The following is a 16,490-nucleotide window of genomic DNA, read 5'->3' as shown; positions in this document are numbered from 1 at the left end:
TAATCAAATATCATCACTTTTTTGTTCTATACATCAGCCTACACTATTTGTATTCATAATCGGTATTTGTGATTGCTAAGTGATTCGCTAGCTAGCAAAGGCTACTAGTCTACCTGAGAACCAACCGTCAATGATAAATCTTCTGTCAAACACAATAAAAAAGTATTTGATTCTTTTCATAAAATCTGGATATTCCTCCAAAATTCCTATTCTAAAAAAATGACATGGCGTGCTAATGTCAAAGAAAAAGGACACTTCCTGATGCCTTGTGTTTTCTGTAAAATAGTGTATTTTCTGTAAAATGGTGTATTTCAAGCTACACTTATAATAAAAAATAGAAACCTAGCATAAAGATATATAGAGGCCATCACAAATTACATAATACTGTATTCAATAATAAATATACTGCACTGGCATTACTATTACAGTGTCAGTACTGTTCAGTACAGTGACACACTGTAGGATGCCACTAAGATAGAGACAGAGGCAAACAAACTAGCCTGGCTCTCTTTTGTCGACTTCCAATGCAATTTTATATGGTCAATTAACATAACAGTCACCAGCACAGACTAGGGTTTACAGTATTCAAAACACCTGGCAAGAATTACAGCTAGTCGTTGACTCGGTCTGTAAAAGCCTTCAAAAGGCACACTGTCGTAAATGAATCTGACCATAAATGTGGACTCCTCCCGGCCATATGATGCTTTTGGTTCCGTCTTTCATCAACTGTTCAGGGTGAGCTTACCTCACTTGCTTAAAAGGAACAGGACGCATCACATGATGTTTTGAGGATAGAGATGTAGGCAAGGTCATTACCAGGAACGTATTGTCCTGAGTTACAAACCAATCTACTGTTCTTTTCAATGGTGAAACCACAGACCAGGCTTTCAGCAGAACAATCATTTCTCTCATTGTCATTCTTTCTCACTGTAGTCCGCTTTAAGCTTTTTGCTCCTATTGCTGTTCTTTGGCAAAAGCTTAAAATCAATACAGTCTCGAATAACCTGAACCTAAGAGTCTGTATTGGAAAGCTACTGCCTGGATACTTACTTCACCACAGCACAGAAACTAGCACTGTTCCTCTTTAAGAGTTTCTACTGCTTATTTGTCACATGGTCCTAAAGACAAAAGAGTTGTGACTTAAGTGAACAAATATCTGATTGAAATCTGCAGAGGCCACAAGACCTCTAAGGAGATATTTGACTGTTTAGCACCTAGGGTTTCTTCAATACTGTTTACCTATAATTTTCACAGGGAAACGTGAATCTGACACTGTGAAAAAAAACAACAATGCAAATGTCCTGGTTGAAGTTACCCACCTTGCAATTGAGCTACTTTTAGATTGAGCATCACTGGCTATGGTAGTTAATGCCACAAGCTCAGGTTTGATCTGTGCACAATCCCTGCCTTGGTTCAAATCCAGATGCCAAATAGTGTGCACAGGCCATGTGCCTCTGGAGCCTTGGCCCTTTCACAAGCTTCCCCAACCTCCTCTGGGCTCAGGCTGCAGGGAGGGCAGGACCCGTGTGCCAGGCTCTCTGCCTTCCCTTTCAAGCGCCAACTGGCACATCACACTCATGCATTTACATAACAGTGACATCATCACCAACCACGAGCGCATGCTCCGCTCTTCCAACCAACATTCCTCCCCTCACAAAGCCCACCAGACGCTTTTCCTGAAGATTAGCAAATGTGATGAATTTGCTGTAGGGAAATAGGCAGCTTCTCAGCACATGTGCTTTCTTTAACTACAAAAACAACCCAGGCGTATGACAGGTGTGCTTTTCACATGGCTTCAACAAAAACAGAGTAATTGGACACCCAGTGGGACGAAGCTGGGCTAAACCTGACAGATTATTATTATAAATGTTCATGCACATGAGAGTTCAGAAGGTGGGGTCACTAAAAAGATTGTTGGGAACTAATTAAATGCTAATTACATTCAATTATATAGAAATATCTGTGTTTTCATAGGCAAAACACTGAAATGCAAGTGATTAACCAGCGCATATACAATATTCACTGTTGATTTGCAGAAATATTAATTAAACAAAAATGTATTTGCGTCCATTTATTTATCTTCCAGAGCTGCTCTCTCCTGGTTGGGGTTGCAGTGGATTCAAGGCCTATCCTGGGAATATAGCCTATGTGAGACACCAGTTCATGCAGGGCTTCACACACAAGCCCATTCACACATTATTCACACACCAGTTCAAATACCCATTCACACACCTTGGGGCAATTTAAAATCAGGATCAAACAAGGGTCATGGAGCTGTGAAGTGGCAATACAAGCCATTTTGTCATTAATAGATTGTTAGATAAATAATAATGACTACCAAGCAGAATATCTCATTTTTTGCTAAACTCACATTAACACACGAGTAGAATTATGCAAACAATCCATTCTTCAGATGTTTTTCCCCTCGGAATGATTATTCCATTCCACCAAATAAGCCCAAAATCAAACCTGAATACCAACTCAAGTAAGAGCATGGAAACGCTTTTAATAACATTTGCTTGAAAGGCTTATAAATAAAATTGGTTACTTTGACAAATATATTTAGTAATTTTGTTTTTGCTCATGTTTGAACACTGAAGGACGATGAGTTCGCTCATCAGTTAGGACTCAATTTCAAACCGTAATATCACCAAGCTGTCAACCCTTGAGCAAAGCCTTTAGCCTTCACGTGCTCAGCTCAATTGACGTCACGATATTTGGATCAAAGCTCCTGTCAAGTGAGTAAAAGTAAAAATGTGAATAAATTACTGAAATAATTCATTTAAATAATTCATTTAAACGTTCCCCTCACCCCGTAATTGCTTTAGAGGACTTCAACATTCACTGCAGCATGTCTCAACTCAAAAGATTAAAGTATGACCAGGCTTCAATTGAGCAACCACAGAGGCTTGTGAGACAAAGCCCTGGCCTGACTCTGGACATTGATAAGGAAACCCAGGCTAGCATGTCAGCTTCTTAACTTTTGTAATCCATGTTGGCTTTTCTGAATGCTTTATCAAACTCACTTCATTAATTTGATAATTCTCTTTCTTGTACAGAAAATTAGAGTAGGTTTTTGGGTTTTGGGGGGAAGCACCCAACCCCCCACATACACACATGTTGTTTGTGTGCTGTGTTTGTATTGTCTGTCTGAAAACCAGTAAGAATCCCAACATGCTTGTTGGCCAGTAAAGCTATTTACTGCAATAAAAATGCTAAAAACGTCCACCACACATAAATAAATAATCAGTAAATAGCCATAAATTTGAGATTAGCTCACTTAAGTCCAGTCAAGATACACTGTTTGAGCAGTGAAGACACACACACACACACACACACACACACACACACACACACACACACACACACACACACACACACACACAGATAGCTAAGGCAATGATTCAGCAGGAATGTTTTGCTCTGTGTCTGTCTGCACATACTGCCAGTGACTAAAAAAACTAGCCTTACCAAAACATCACATATCTGATGAGTCACAAAGATGTACCAGATTCTATAATGAGAAAAATATACTTTGTGCTTTTTGAGGAACAAAAGTCTTTTCACAGACGCGTCAAGACGCGTCAAGCTTCATCTAAAACTAACCAACACCTTTTTTGGTGGTTAGCAATCATCAGTTCACAAGCTAATCACCTGACACGATGATTTAAAGAAATGTTTCCCAATTCTAAACACTTCCCATCTTTACACACCCGCTGACTATTTTATTTCTTTATTATTCTCTGTTGTGACACACATGATTGAACCCGAGCTCACTTACAAAGCCTGAGGTTGATTTGAGGATGGGAAACGGAGGAGGGTAAATCCCACCATGCACTGCTGAGTACGTCAGGATAAGGATTGGGCAACACTGGGAAAGTTTAGATTGCATTTGTTTGTACTAAGAAATTAAAGCCTGTGTAGTTTTACACTTATGTAACCTATATACGTTTACAAAGAATTCATGAGATTGCCAATACATTTTTTAGAATTACAGATCAATCTTTCTACGTCGTGCAACAGAAAAAGCCTAAAAGCCTTGTATTCTGTTTTGAAAAATGGTATCCACTCTATATTTATATAAATACGCTTAATAACATAATACTATATGGACCTATTTGAGGAAAAAGCATTCTTTGAGGCCTTTATTGGACTGTAAAATTTGGAAACCTTTGATGTCTCAATATACTGATTGTTTAGGAAACCCTAAATTATTCTTGGAAGTACCCTACAACAGACAGGTTCACATAATTACGTTTTTAAATACAACTGCTTGGAAAAGCTAGAACCCCTAAGCACCACTGGAGCCCTACAGGAACCCTCTATCCTTATAAATGGCATTAAAGAAAAAAGAGTACCGGTATGTGGTTTTTAGAAGGAGTGACTATGAATTTTTAGAAAAAGAAGCTTCCAACCCCTGGGCCAGAGGGACATTTGAGAATCCTTACAAGGATCTATATTTAACTGTATTCTGGATTATCCATACTTTCAGGCGCAAAATGTCTTCATCTAGTAAACCCAGGACTTCGCACAAAGCTTCTACACCGAATCCTACAGTTTTCCAGTAATAGCCCCGACTGGAAGCTAAAAATCTATGAGGAACATTTTTTAGTCGAAGAGTATAGAAATATGTTATCCTAGAAAGCTGCAGTCCTAAAAATATACATGCGTTCATATAAACATTTCTGAGATTTCCCAAGAACCATTACAAACAAAACCTTTATGAAACCAGAGTGACTTTAGAACGGTTTACTCTCAATCGCTAAACAGCCTAAAGCATGCACCGTTTTAAACCCTCTTTTTGAACAGGATATAGAATATTTTCCAACACTACATTGAGAGGTTCTACATAAGATCTGTAAGTTATCTGCTTCCAGGAACAAAGCGACATCAAATTCCCAAGAGGTTCTAGATTTACCCTTACCTCAGGATGTCTCACCTACACAGTTAAAGCATAAAAGGCTTCATCTGTCATTCTGCACTGTTCTTTCAGTTTTCTCCTCTGCCGCCGAACCCAACAGTGTTTTACATATAACCTTTTAAGGAAACTAGGAATTCTTGAGGAAACTTCAAAAAAAGGTACATTACATATGTGCTTTATATTCTCAAATACACTTTCACATACGACCATGCCAAGGTACGATTTTCTTAATAAGGATCGAAATTATGATATATCATGGAGTTAATGTTTAAAACAAACAAGCTCATCAAGAAATCAATTAGCGCTGAGGGGTATGCTGCATCCATAACCACACACTACTCCACTAAATAGTGTGTCAGAATAAAATACCACCAGGTATGGAAGCCATCTCCTATGCTATTATGTGGTTCTTCGCCAGTCAATAGCTCATCAGTTAAAGTGATTACAGTGAATTTTTTGCGTTAGAGAAACTACAAATCTCCGCAGGGCTGTGGTGGTGCTATGTTATTCGGCGAGAGTAAAAATGTGGGTTGAGTCCTTGAGGACTTCATTAAGAACCTCTGATCTACACCTAGACACCCACCATGGGCCTAGAGAGGTGGAGATTAACACTTTTATGTTTATTATGATTATTATTTTCTTATTATTATCTTATTATGAACTTAAGACCCACATAATTTACAGTTCAGATTCTTAATCCATCTCATCATCCACCTGGTCCAGATGATCAGGTGACCACCTCAGGTCTTCAAGACCTAGATCCCTGTCACATGAGAGCGTGTATGCATTATAACATGAATGCTAGATGATCTCACCAGCTAGTCCTCCTCCTCCTTCTCCATGTCCTTTTCTCTTCTGCAGGATGAAATAGGGGTTTGCGCGCTCGGTGACCCAAAGCGCACCGGCCATCAACACCTCCTCCGGGTGGATCCACATCTTCAGCTTCACAGCCTCGCTTTATGTCCCTACGTCGGCATCCAAATCCACACCGATCCGATCCAATCCGATACAGCTAAGATCCGAGGGGTTTGCGCAAACGGACCGGAGCGGTTGCGCAATCGTTCAATTAGACGGTCTAAATAATAAACAACAACAACAACAAAAAATAATAATGAGACGAACAATATGATAAATGAATGAGCCCATAGGAGACAAAATAGATTTAAATATAACTAGATTTAAATATATAATAATTATGTATTTCCATAGCATTTACATTACTGCATGCATCAATAAGTCTTTTGTTGTGGACGGAAATGTGCACCTTGTCTAATCTCTGTACCAATCAGATAATTCGGATCCAAGCCACGGCGCCAGCGGACGGAATCGGATGAGATGGAAATTCGCGTAATTACGGGTCCATTGCGTCCAAAAGCTGCGCGTCCAAAACCACGCAAATAAACAATGCGCTTTTCCGCAGAAGGCGCACCGTGAAGGAGAGGCGCGTCACGACCCAAGCCACGCCCACCCGTGACTCAGCACAGTGGGCGGGACTTCAGCCGGGCTTTAATACACACGCTGTTACACACAATGTGCACTGTTACGGTTGTTGTGAGGGTCACGTGATTAGTTCATAATTATTATCCATAATTTTTATGCTCATTTAGATTATTCTTAAGAGATGCTCAGTGATAAGGTCAGTATGCTGGGTATAGTAGTGTATGTGTAAAGCATTGCACATTTTTTTCTTAGGTAAAGGAGCAGATCTGGAGGGATCATGGTAAACTGGGATGTGAGTGTATGCTGAGAGTTCAGTGGGAGAGCTGGTAGCACAGTGGTTAAGGCCACATCTGAGTTACTGATCAGAAGGTCTGGGTTTTAAGCAGGGGCGTAGCCATCATTTCTAAAAGTGGGGGGGACGAAATGTCTAGTGTCTAGTTTTTTATGATTATTTTTTTTGTTTTATATGCTTTTTGATTATATATGATTATAAAACAGAAAGAAAGAAAGAAATACAACAGCTTGCCACTGGGACAGTGCCCTTAAAAGGACATCTTTGTACCTTATTTAACCAAAAAATGTATAGTTGTACATAAAGGTACACATTGGTACTCTAAGGTAGTAATGTGTACCTTTTTGAGTATAAAGTACAAGGATGTCCTTATAATGGTACTAAGAGTATATTGTTTACATATTTCAATGTGTATTTTGTGTATGCACAGTACATGGCACACAGTAATGGAGACTTGCACATTCAAATAATACGTCATTTTGTTCTCTTCTACAGTCCATGTTTCAGGAATAAAACAAGTCATTAAAAATAAACTATTGAAAGAAAATATGTATTTAACTCAACATGTCAAGACCTAATATCAATTATACAATGAGATGAAATACACATTTAGTGTCACTTCTTTTAAGCTTCCTGGCTGGTTTGTTTACAAGTAGTAGCTTTTTACACAGTGTTAAAGCTAACATATATCTCAATATATAAAGCTACTTATAACTGCCAAAACGTAAAATTAGTGCAATAATGAAAGAGCAGCCCATAAAATAAAGATTGTTCCTTTTAGCATACTGTAACGTTTCCCCTGTCATCTAACCTCATTCACCGGACTACATTACCCATCATGCTTTGCACCCCGTCATCCACCATGTTTGTTTCCCGTCTTCACCTGTCTGTTCACTCTATTTATACTCATTACCACTGTCTTCACTCAGTGTCGGTTATCGTCTTTACTACGTTGTATGTATGTGTGATTTACCTGCTCCTTATTATTAAAATTACAATCAAAAATACATTTAAAACTTGCTAATTATTCAACAAGAGCAACAGGCAGAGTTACTAAACATTGTGCAACACAATTCGGATACCATATGCCAACTTACACTGCTTGACTTTTTTGTCCAAAAAAAAAAAAAAAGGAGTAAATCGTTTTTTTGCCTTTTTGAGCTTATCAGAACCAAATGTGGGACCGCGGATGCGACTCGAGCTACAGTACTGGGACGTGTTATTATGACGTAACAAGTGAGTGACTGATTGCCATGGATACGTGAACGTCATGTATAGACTATCTTGTCTCTTTAAATTTTAAATCACTCTGCATTTATATACATTGCTCCATTAAAACCTCAACATGTCCTGAACACAACTCTTCACTAAAAAAAGTGAGGGGGACGAATTTACTTTTTATTAAAAGAAGTGTCCCCCGTGTCCCCTGGCGTAATCTACGCCCCTGGTTTTAAGTCCCTTATCGAAAAGCTGCCACTCTTGAGGTCTTTGAGCAAGGCCTTTGACCCTTTGAGCTCCAGGGGCACTGCAATCTTATCCCAGAGATCCGTCCTGTCTGTGTCTACCTTTTAGTTACGCTGCCATAGCTAGTCCTGCCGGAGTCCCTACTTGCACCCTGGACACACTGTATAGTCTTTAACTTTAATGTGGCAATTTTCCTCCTCTCTCTTTCTTGCTCTGTCTCTCTCTCTATCTCTGTCGAGTTAAACATGCTCCTGGGTTAACAGTGGCTCAGAGTTCCCATGAGTCATGGAAATTCTGGAATATTATGGAATTTTAAAAAGGTCTATTTCAGACTTTGAAAGTCTGGAAATTGTATAAAATTTTTGCCCAAGTCATAGAATATCAGGGATTTTTCTTTGTCACAGCATTTCTTTTACACCTTTTTTTCTGCCTGTAGCAGTGACAGTCGTGTGAGACACAGTGGAGCCCGTCTCGCTAAACACCAGCAAAGACCCTGGAGGCTGAAATCTTGTTGCGCCTGAAGCTTTCTAAATCCCACTGGTCATGCAGGTCATCAGAACAAAGTGGTATGTAGCTATAACTTTTAATTATTTTTTATATATCTAATATTGTGTTGGTCCCCCTTTTGCTGCTAAAACAGTTCTGACTCGTTAAGCATTAACAGCATTAACTTCTTCAGCAGTTTGAGCTAGAGTAGCATGCCTTTGCCCCCCACATGTATGAGTGAGCCTCCACCACTTGGACCACTTTTGAAAGATACTGACCACTGCAGACCAGGAACATCCCACAGGATCTGCAGTTTTGGAGATGCTCAGACCCAGTCTTCTAGCCATCACACGTCATTTGGCCCTCGTCAAATCCTTACACTTGCCCATTTTTCCGGCTTTTAACACATCAACTTTGAGGACAAAATGTTTACTTGCTGCCTAATATATCACACACACTCACAGGTGCCATGACGAAGAGATAATCAGTGTTATTCACTCACCGGTCATAATGTCATGCTGTATGTATGTATTAACATAAAGGGGGAAAAACTTCCCCAGTGCACGATAAAAAGTTCAGGTCAGGTTCCATATTTGGAAAAATCAGTGTGTGCGCTAAACTAGGTCTGTATTTATAAACACACAGAGGTGTAGGCACCCGGGTTTTTGTGACTCAGAGTGTTATGCAGTGGGGTGGTGTACAGACGTACAGCAGCTGACCTACTTAGTGAATCTGCATTAATAAAAAACCGGAGTCAAATTTCAGAAAGCCAACTTTGGTTTGCAATACAAGACACGGGTAGAGACATTCTAATAAGTCCGTATTGATTCCTGTCTGAAGTAGAAGATAACGCATTTCTAAATATACTGTAGCTACAAAGCCTTTAGGGCATACAGGATGTTTTGAAAGTGTATAAGAGCCCTTTGTTTCAGTGACAGACGAGTGCGCAGTGTTGCCGAAATCTATTTTGAATAATAATTACTGAAAATTAAGAAACATTAGCAGCTTCTGTTGTTTATGTATGTCACCCACACCCAAGGTAAATAACCACACAGTGAGACGTCTTTCACCAGTGTAAGCGAAGGTGTCGGTTTGGTGGTTTCACTGCTTGGTAAACGTGTTTGCTTTTCTGTCACACAGAAGACTTTCCTGTCTTGGTGAAGCAGAGGAAAAAACAAAGTGTATGTGTGCGCCTGTGTGTGTCTAACCACAGCCGGGTAGGCGGGAAAAAAAAGATGTTTATGTGTTACAAACCAAAATCTACCCCATTGCACTACAGCTTTCCTACCAACTCTTCGATTTCTATTAATATTCTCTTGTATTACAAAAACTAACATTATAAATATAGCAAGACCAAGTCCACCTGACACATGCTTGTGCTGTTATCTAATACTATAAATAAAAATATAAACCATGAAGCAGCATAAAAAAATAACTGGCATAAACATATGCTGCCCTACAAGTAAGATAAAGCCTGTCTCATTGCTCATTTTTATCCTAGCCTTTGTACTTAATGGCAAATAAAAGTCTTTTCTTCAATCATTCAATTTCTCTTTGTTCTGAGTCAGAACAGACCCAAAGTCTGTCCCTGGAAAACTGGGAACAAGGCAAGACCTGAATGGGATGCTATTATATCACAGGAGACGTTCACACACTCATTCACACATTTATTCAAATTCAAATTCACACCTAAGTGCAATTTAGCCAAGCCAATCCTGTCTCCAGCATGTATTTAAGAGGTGGGAGACACCAAACCACTAAAAGAAACCCACACGATCACAAGAAGAGTGTGTTCTTTTTCTATATGCACTCCAAAGTGGGTGTAAAGAAAATACGCTTCCACCTTTACTAAACCGGCAAGATGGAACTGGAAAATTCCTATACGTCTTACATTTATGGCAGACACCCCCTTATCCAGAGCAGCTTACAAATGAGCAGTTGAAGATTAAGGGCCTTGCTTAAGGGCCCAGCAGAGGTAGCTTGTTGGTGCTGGGATTTGAACCCTTTTGATCCAAAGTCCAACCACTCAGCAACCACCTTCACCATAGATAAAATATAAGATATCACCATGAGGGTGCTAGGATCTGAACTCATAACCTTCTAGTCAGAAGCCCAACATGTTAACCACTGAGCTATTACTTCCCAGAGAAGAAGAAAGAATAGCTTCATCATCGTCATTGAGTAAATGCTTTATGTGGTTCAGGATTTTGATCTTTTACCGTTGCACTTATCAGAAACCTCTTATCCAGAATGACTTGCAATAATCTAAGACTTTGAGGGTTAAGGGCCTTGCTCAAGGGCCCTCAATGTTTTCTTTCTGCATCATTTGTAACTCTCTTTGTAACACAGAGATGTGAAAGTCTGTGAATCACCTGTCAAGTGGTTTCTGGTATTCCAAAGCAAATTCCGTACAGGACTGGGGAAAAACTGTTTCAAATTCCAGTTATTTAACTACCACATAATGTGGCTTGTCCATGTTAAAGATGAGTTTTTATCTGTTTTTACAAAAGAAAAAAGATTTAAAACTAATTAGTTGACTAGATAAGGTGCATTTGAATAATTTTTTTAAATCATATGGGGACTGTTGACTAAAATAAGGAATAAAAATGTGCAGGTTGAAAGATTTGAAACTGCACATCAGAAAGCACCCCAGAGGAAACTGACTGCTTTGAATATAGGAAGTGGAACTCTGCTCTGCTTTAGTTTTACTTTCTCATTTCTCATTTCTGAATGAAGCTAAACTAAATATCCCCAGTAAAAGTGTTTCCCATTTACATTATGATCAATTTGCATTTCAGTTCAGGGCATTACAGAATGGGGATTAACTGACTAGAGGCCCTAGAGAGAGAGGGACAGTCCTTAGGAGCCTACACTAAAAAGTTTTATTCGTCAAGAGAGTGTGACTCATGGAGACTGTATTGGACTGGGTGACATGGGTGTATCTTGTTGTTGTGTTAAACACTCTAAACCCTTCACTAACATGAAAAGTAAGTCACGGAGCTACTGCAATGGAGACTTAATGAGTAACAAGCAAACACAGACTGTAATATCTCCAAACAATGAGGACAGAGTTTTTGTTTTGGGCCTGAAATGAGTGCTGTGGTTCACTTTCTTCTCGCTCTGGTAAAACATGCTATTTGTGTAAACAGGTGAATCAAGAGCCCCAACCACAAAGCCACAGGACCCATTCTATCATCAATATAAATGTAAAGCTAGCCACACTGGGGAACTACAGATCATGGTAAATAAGACTGGGGAAGTACCACATTGACCTGAATCTGGGGTGACTTCAGCGATCAACGTTCTAATCTTATTTCAGATTTTAATGACAATTAAGAGCTACTTACAGGACCGTTACAGGACCAGCTGTCCTCGATTACTCAACAACAGCAGGGCATAACACTCATGTTTTTCATCTAAAACAACAAAAATCTAAAAAAAATTATATCTGTACATCTTACCACTAATTACATATATAATTGGATATAAATATATATATATATATATATATATATATATATATATATCGAAAATGTATTTAACTCAGAAAATTAAATTTGCGACTTTTAACACTCCCATTAGGGGTCGCCACAGCGGATCATCCGTCTCCATACCACCCTGTCCTCTACATCTTCCTCTTTCACACCAACTACCTGCATGTCTTCCCTCACCACATCCATGAACCTCTTCTTTGGTCTTCCTCTTCCGGCATTCTCCTACCAATATAACTCATGTCCCTCCTCTGCACATGTCCAAACCATTTCAATCTCGCCTCCCTCACCTTGTCACCAAAACGTCAAATATGCGCTGTCCCTCTAATAAACTCATTTCTTATCCTGTCCATCCTCGTCACTCCCAATGAAAACCTCAACATCTTCAGCTCTGCTACCTCCAGCTCCACCTCCTGTCTTTTTGGAAGAAAATAAGGGGTTATTTGTACTGTCCATTTCATAAATATTGCATAAAGACAACATGAATCACTAAACTGAGAACAAACAGCCTTGGTCTTTTATTTATTTATCTAATTTAATTTATTTACTAATCTAAGAAAAGAGACAGATTTGAAAAACAATAGTGATCCTATATTTTGTAAGAACGTCCAAACTAACTGACAGATGAGGTAGTAGCAAAGCAAATAATTCTGTTTAGCTATAAATAAGTTGCAATAGTAACTTTTATAATTGTTAGCCAATATTTTGCATTGTTTCTACATTTCCACTCTACTTATTCTAGTCTGTTTACTGTTTCTATAGGAATAACACTTCACAAGTTGTCTGTATAGTAAAGTTTCTTTTAGGAGGAACACTTCCAAAAGGAGTCTCCACTGTCATTGCTTTGTCCAAGATTCACTGTGACTTTTCTGTCATAGAGAAGAGTAACTCTGCTTCATGTTAGGCCACATCACATCACACCACCTTGGCAATAGGTATTTTCCTAAAATGGCATTCCACAAGATTTGTATTGTCCAGCTCTTGAAGAGACCTTTTTATTATACAGCTTTCACAAAGCCTCCGTATCTCCACAAGTTTACCAGTTGCGCTTTATTACTCCTTCCTTTTCCTTTCGCTTACTTAATAAACAGCAATGTCTAGGGAGTTATATTGATGTGCTGGTTTTATAGTCATGGAAATTAACTTCATTTATTGTAATTAATAGCCTTTAACTATACTATAATAAGTATACAGACTAACAGGAAAGATTTACCACAGAGGTCTTCCCCCACTTTGTCCTTTTACAAGACGCCAATTAAGTTGCATAATGTAGACAAAATGGTAACTTGAATGTTCTTGAGATAGATAAGGATTCTTTGCTGTCTCAAAAAGATTTGCTCTAAACCCAGCTGAGCCTGTTGTATTTGACCTACTTTAAAACCTTAAAGGGCTTATGCAAAAAAAACCCTAAGAGTTATAGATACTTTTAAAACAGCTTGGGCCTTTAAAACCCCAAATAACCTTGAGGAAGCCTCAGTTATTTGTTTGTAAAAAAATTTTTTATTTACTTCCCTTATGGCAACAGCAGCTTTTTAATGTTCTGCTGATTTTATGTAAGAAACATACATTTCCTGGCTTACAGAGTCAGATTTTAATCTTCCATCAAAATCTTTGAGTTTTCTTTTCTACTCACCAATGACAATTTTTCCGAAAATGCTTCAAAGATCATTAAGGAAAACGTATGCTATAGGGGTTGTTAGGAAGTTTTCCTACCCGGCTCGAAGGACCAAATGTTAGGAAGGTTTCTTATCTAACTCGAAGGACATATAAGGGTGTTTCACTATCTGGTGTGCGCTGATGAGGGGATTGTACTTGTCCGAGCGTATCAGTAAAAACACGGTACAGGATTCAGAACACTCAAACTTTACTGGGTTTAGAATTGATCATGTGTGATTCTTGCTGTCAATTGCTAGCTGCTGTTTGGTAGGTTGCGCGATGCCGAACGCCCAGTGCTGGCGTGGAAATACTACTGAATGGGAATCCTTTTATACAGGGGTATTAACTGAAAAAAAAATTTAAGCATAAGGTGCATAAGGGTTGTGGAAATGCAGAAATGTGATATAGTGCAGTTAGTAGCTTTGTTACCTCACACCACCAGGGTCCCCAGTTTGATCCGAAGTTAGGGAAACTATCCATGTGGAGATTCATGTGTTCTTTATATGTGCAGGTGGGTTTCCTGTAGGTTAGTATGTGTCCTCCTGTATCCTATCAAAATACAAGGTGGATTGGTTCCCCCAAAAAATCCCAGAAAATCTCCCTTAGGTGTGAACATGTGTCTTCATAGTGCCCTGTAATGTAATGGTGTCTTATCTGCCTCATGGTTAGTGATAGACGCCAAAGGAAGGTAAGGATTTCAAAGGCAATCTACTAAATAAGCATTTCTGATCTTTGTTCCAACAAAATAAAACAAAAATGAAGCAACACCTAAATATTTTTTGACCTCTCACCAACATCCTGTTATAATTCAACACAGTGATGGCTGAAAATAACACACAATTTTATGTAGCATCATCGGTCTTCTGGGCTCTGATGCAACCTAACTGAAGATCAAACCACAGCTGGTTCATTAAGGTCATGACTGTACAACTAAGGTAACATTCTTTATTACACTGTCTAATATAATAAAGTGTTCGGTTTTCTCTGGTAGCTTCTATATGTCTAAAAAAAAAAACCTCCAAAAGCATTTAATAGTTTCTTCCTTATTGAGCTGATTTTTATCAGGTCATTAAATCTGACCCCAAAGCCACAGAGTACCTGGGTATTCCAAATTATCCAAAGAATTTTGAGATTGCTCAAACCCAGGACACAATGTCTATTTAACTCACAATTCACTGAAATCAATTCAAGGATCTCTACTGCTCTCTATACTGAAAGGATTGCTACTCATTATGCTTTTTAGTAGACAGCAGTCATCGGTTGGAAGAAAATTATTTGCTCAGTAAGCAGTAAATGGTAATGGCTTTCATTAGTTTTTCAGTCTGTTGTTTTAAAAGAGATGAAGGTTTCAAAGTGACAAATTTATTTTACATTCTTAGAACACTTCATTACACTTCACATTTCATAAGGTCGAGAGTGTTCTTTTATATTTGCCTGAATGACAGTGATGTTTTTTCACTGATGATGGATTATGATCCATAGTTTTTTACAAAACCGAACCATTACACCCTGTCATTTTATGACAGCAAGCTACAGACGAGTTTCTTTCCCATTGGCAAATGTCTGTGTAATCGACCACCTTCTGCCCCACCCGTCTGTCTGTCACATACGGCCTCCAGCTATTTGCTGATGTTGGCTTTTATCATTACTCATTCTTCCTTTCCTCAAAGGCAACGACGGTCTTTTAGCTGCTGCTCACATTCACACGTTCACTCAATAAACAGTGCAATGCGACTGACTTGTATTAATCTGCTAAAATGTGAATCAGTGTGAATGAGCACTTTAGCAGATTAATGTCTATACTTATATAAATAGGGGTTTTTCCTTAAGACTCTAATTTTTCAAGATAACTCCTTGGCTGTTATTTATCTATTTATTTTTGGAACATTTAAAAGAATCATTCACATCAGTGCTCCTTTACCATAACCAATCCACCTACTGCCATATTTTGGGCAGTTGAAAGGAAACCAAAGAACCCAGGAAGCCCATTTGAAAACAAAGAGAACATGCACAGCTTAAGCACCACAGCAGGTGGTGTTACCAAATCTCCCTGAAAAAGTGTACTTTGAATTATTTCCTATAGTGTTTACTAAGAAACTTCTTCCTTTAAGGTTCTTTGCGATTTTGTTAGCGAGGCTCTCTTATTAAAGGTCAATGTATGTGGGGTAAAAGTTTCAGATGGTGGTTGACTACAGCAGATGCTTACTGTCAAACAAATATTTCGCAATATACATGCCTTTTTTAAAGGTTTATGTTTCTTGGTTCTGAGTTTTGCATCATGATCATAGCTTTAAGTGAGGCAGGCTGACTCACACAGGCCGACTCAGATCAACTCAGCCGAAATGAAGTGCTATTACACTTGAATTATGCAATAGGATATGATCTGGTCAGTTTTTAGATGAATCCTGTAATAGACAGTTGAGAGTTGGTGTGTTTGAGGTAAAAAACTTCAACCTTAAAAACCACACAGAAGTCTTAAAAAAATGTATTCATAATATGTGGTTATTGGAAAAGAAGACATTATCTGCTCTATAACTCACCATTAAAAATATATACTACAATAGAAATGTTTTGTGCATTAAAGAAATATGGCCTGTATTTACACTTTGCCTATTTGCAGTTATTTGTTAAAAGAACAACAACAGTTTTTTTTAACTAACCCAATCTGTCAAACCCATAAACTCTGTTTGCTCCTTCTCCATGTGAGCATGGGGCAACATGATTCCTGCCCCAACAGGCC

The 16,490-nt window shown here is 38.6% G+C and overlaps 1 protein-coding gene and 1 long non-coding RNA gene across 5 annotated transcripts in view; one reads left to right on the top strand and one right to left on the bottom strand.

Moving 5' to 3' along the window:
- The window catches only part of tbc1d9 (TBC1 domain family, member 9 (with GRAM domain)), a 41,829-nt gene extending 34,026 nt beyond the window's left edge, over nucleotides 1–7,803 (bottom strand). Inside the window, exons 1-2 of one of the 2 annotated variants that reach the window (XM_046872213.1) lie at nucleotides 7,751–7,803; nucleotides 5,737–5,996 (exon numbers count right to left, since the gene is read on the bottom strand). In XM_046872213.1, coding sequence (XP_046728169.1) covers nucleotides 5,737–5,857 — 121 coding nt within the window. In that variant the 5' untranslated portion in view covers nucleotides 5,858–5,996; nucleotides 7,751–7,803. Of the gene's footprint in view, nucleotides 1–5,736; nucleotides 5,997–6,185; nucleotides 6,385–7,750 lie in introns of those variants that run through there. The other variant, XM_046872204.1, reaches the window with a different exon arrangement.
- On the top strand, nucleotides 7,246–11,159 carry LOC124400407. 3 transcript variants are annotated; one of them, XR_006928380.1, is made up of 3 exons: nucleotides 7,246–7,607; nucleotides 7,815–7,889; nucleotides 8,554–11,159. It is a non-coding gene; the product is annotated as an uncharacterized LOC124400407 (long non-coding RNA). The 3 variants fall into 3 exon arrangements; XR_006928381.1 differs by having other exon boundaries at nucleotides 7,246–7,611; nucleotides 7,823–7,889; XR_006928378.1 differs by having other exon boundaries at nucleotides 7,246–7,611.
- The last annotated feature ends 5,331 nt before the right edge of the window (nucleotides 11,160–16,490 follow it).

Source organism: Silurus meridionalis, chromosome 2 (assembly GCF_014805685.1).
Source record: "Silurus meridionalis isolate SWU-2019-XX chromosome 2, ASM1480568v1, whole genome shotgun sequence".
Classification (NCBI taxonomy): Eukaryota; Metazoa; Chordata; class Actinopteri; order Siluriformes; family Siluridae; genus Silurus; species Silurus meridionalis.
This window is presented reverse-complemented; position numbering and strand designations above follow the sequence as displayed.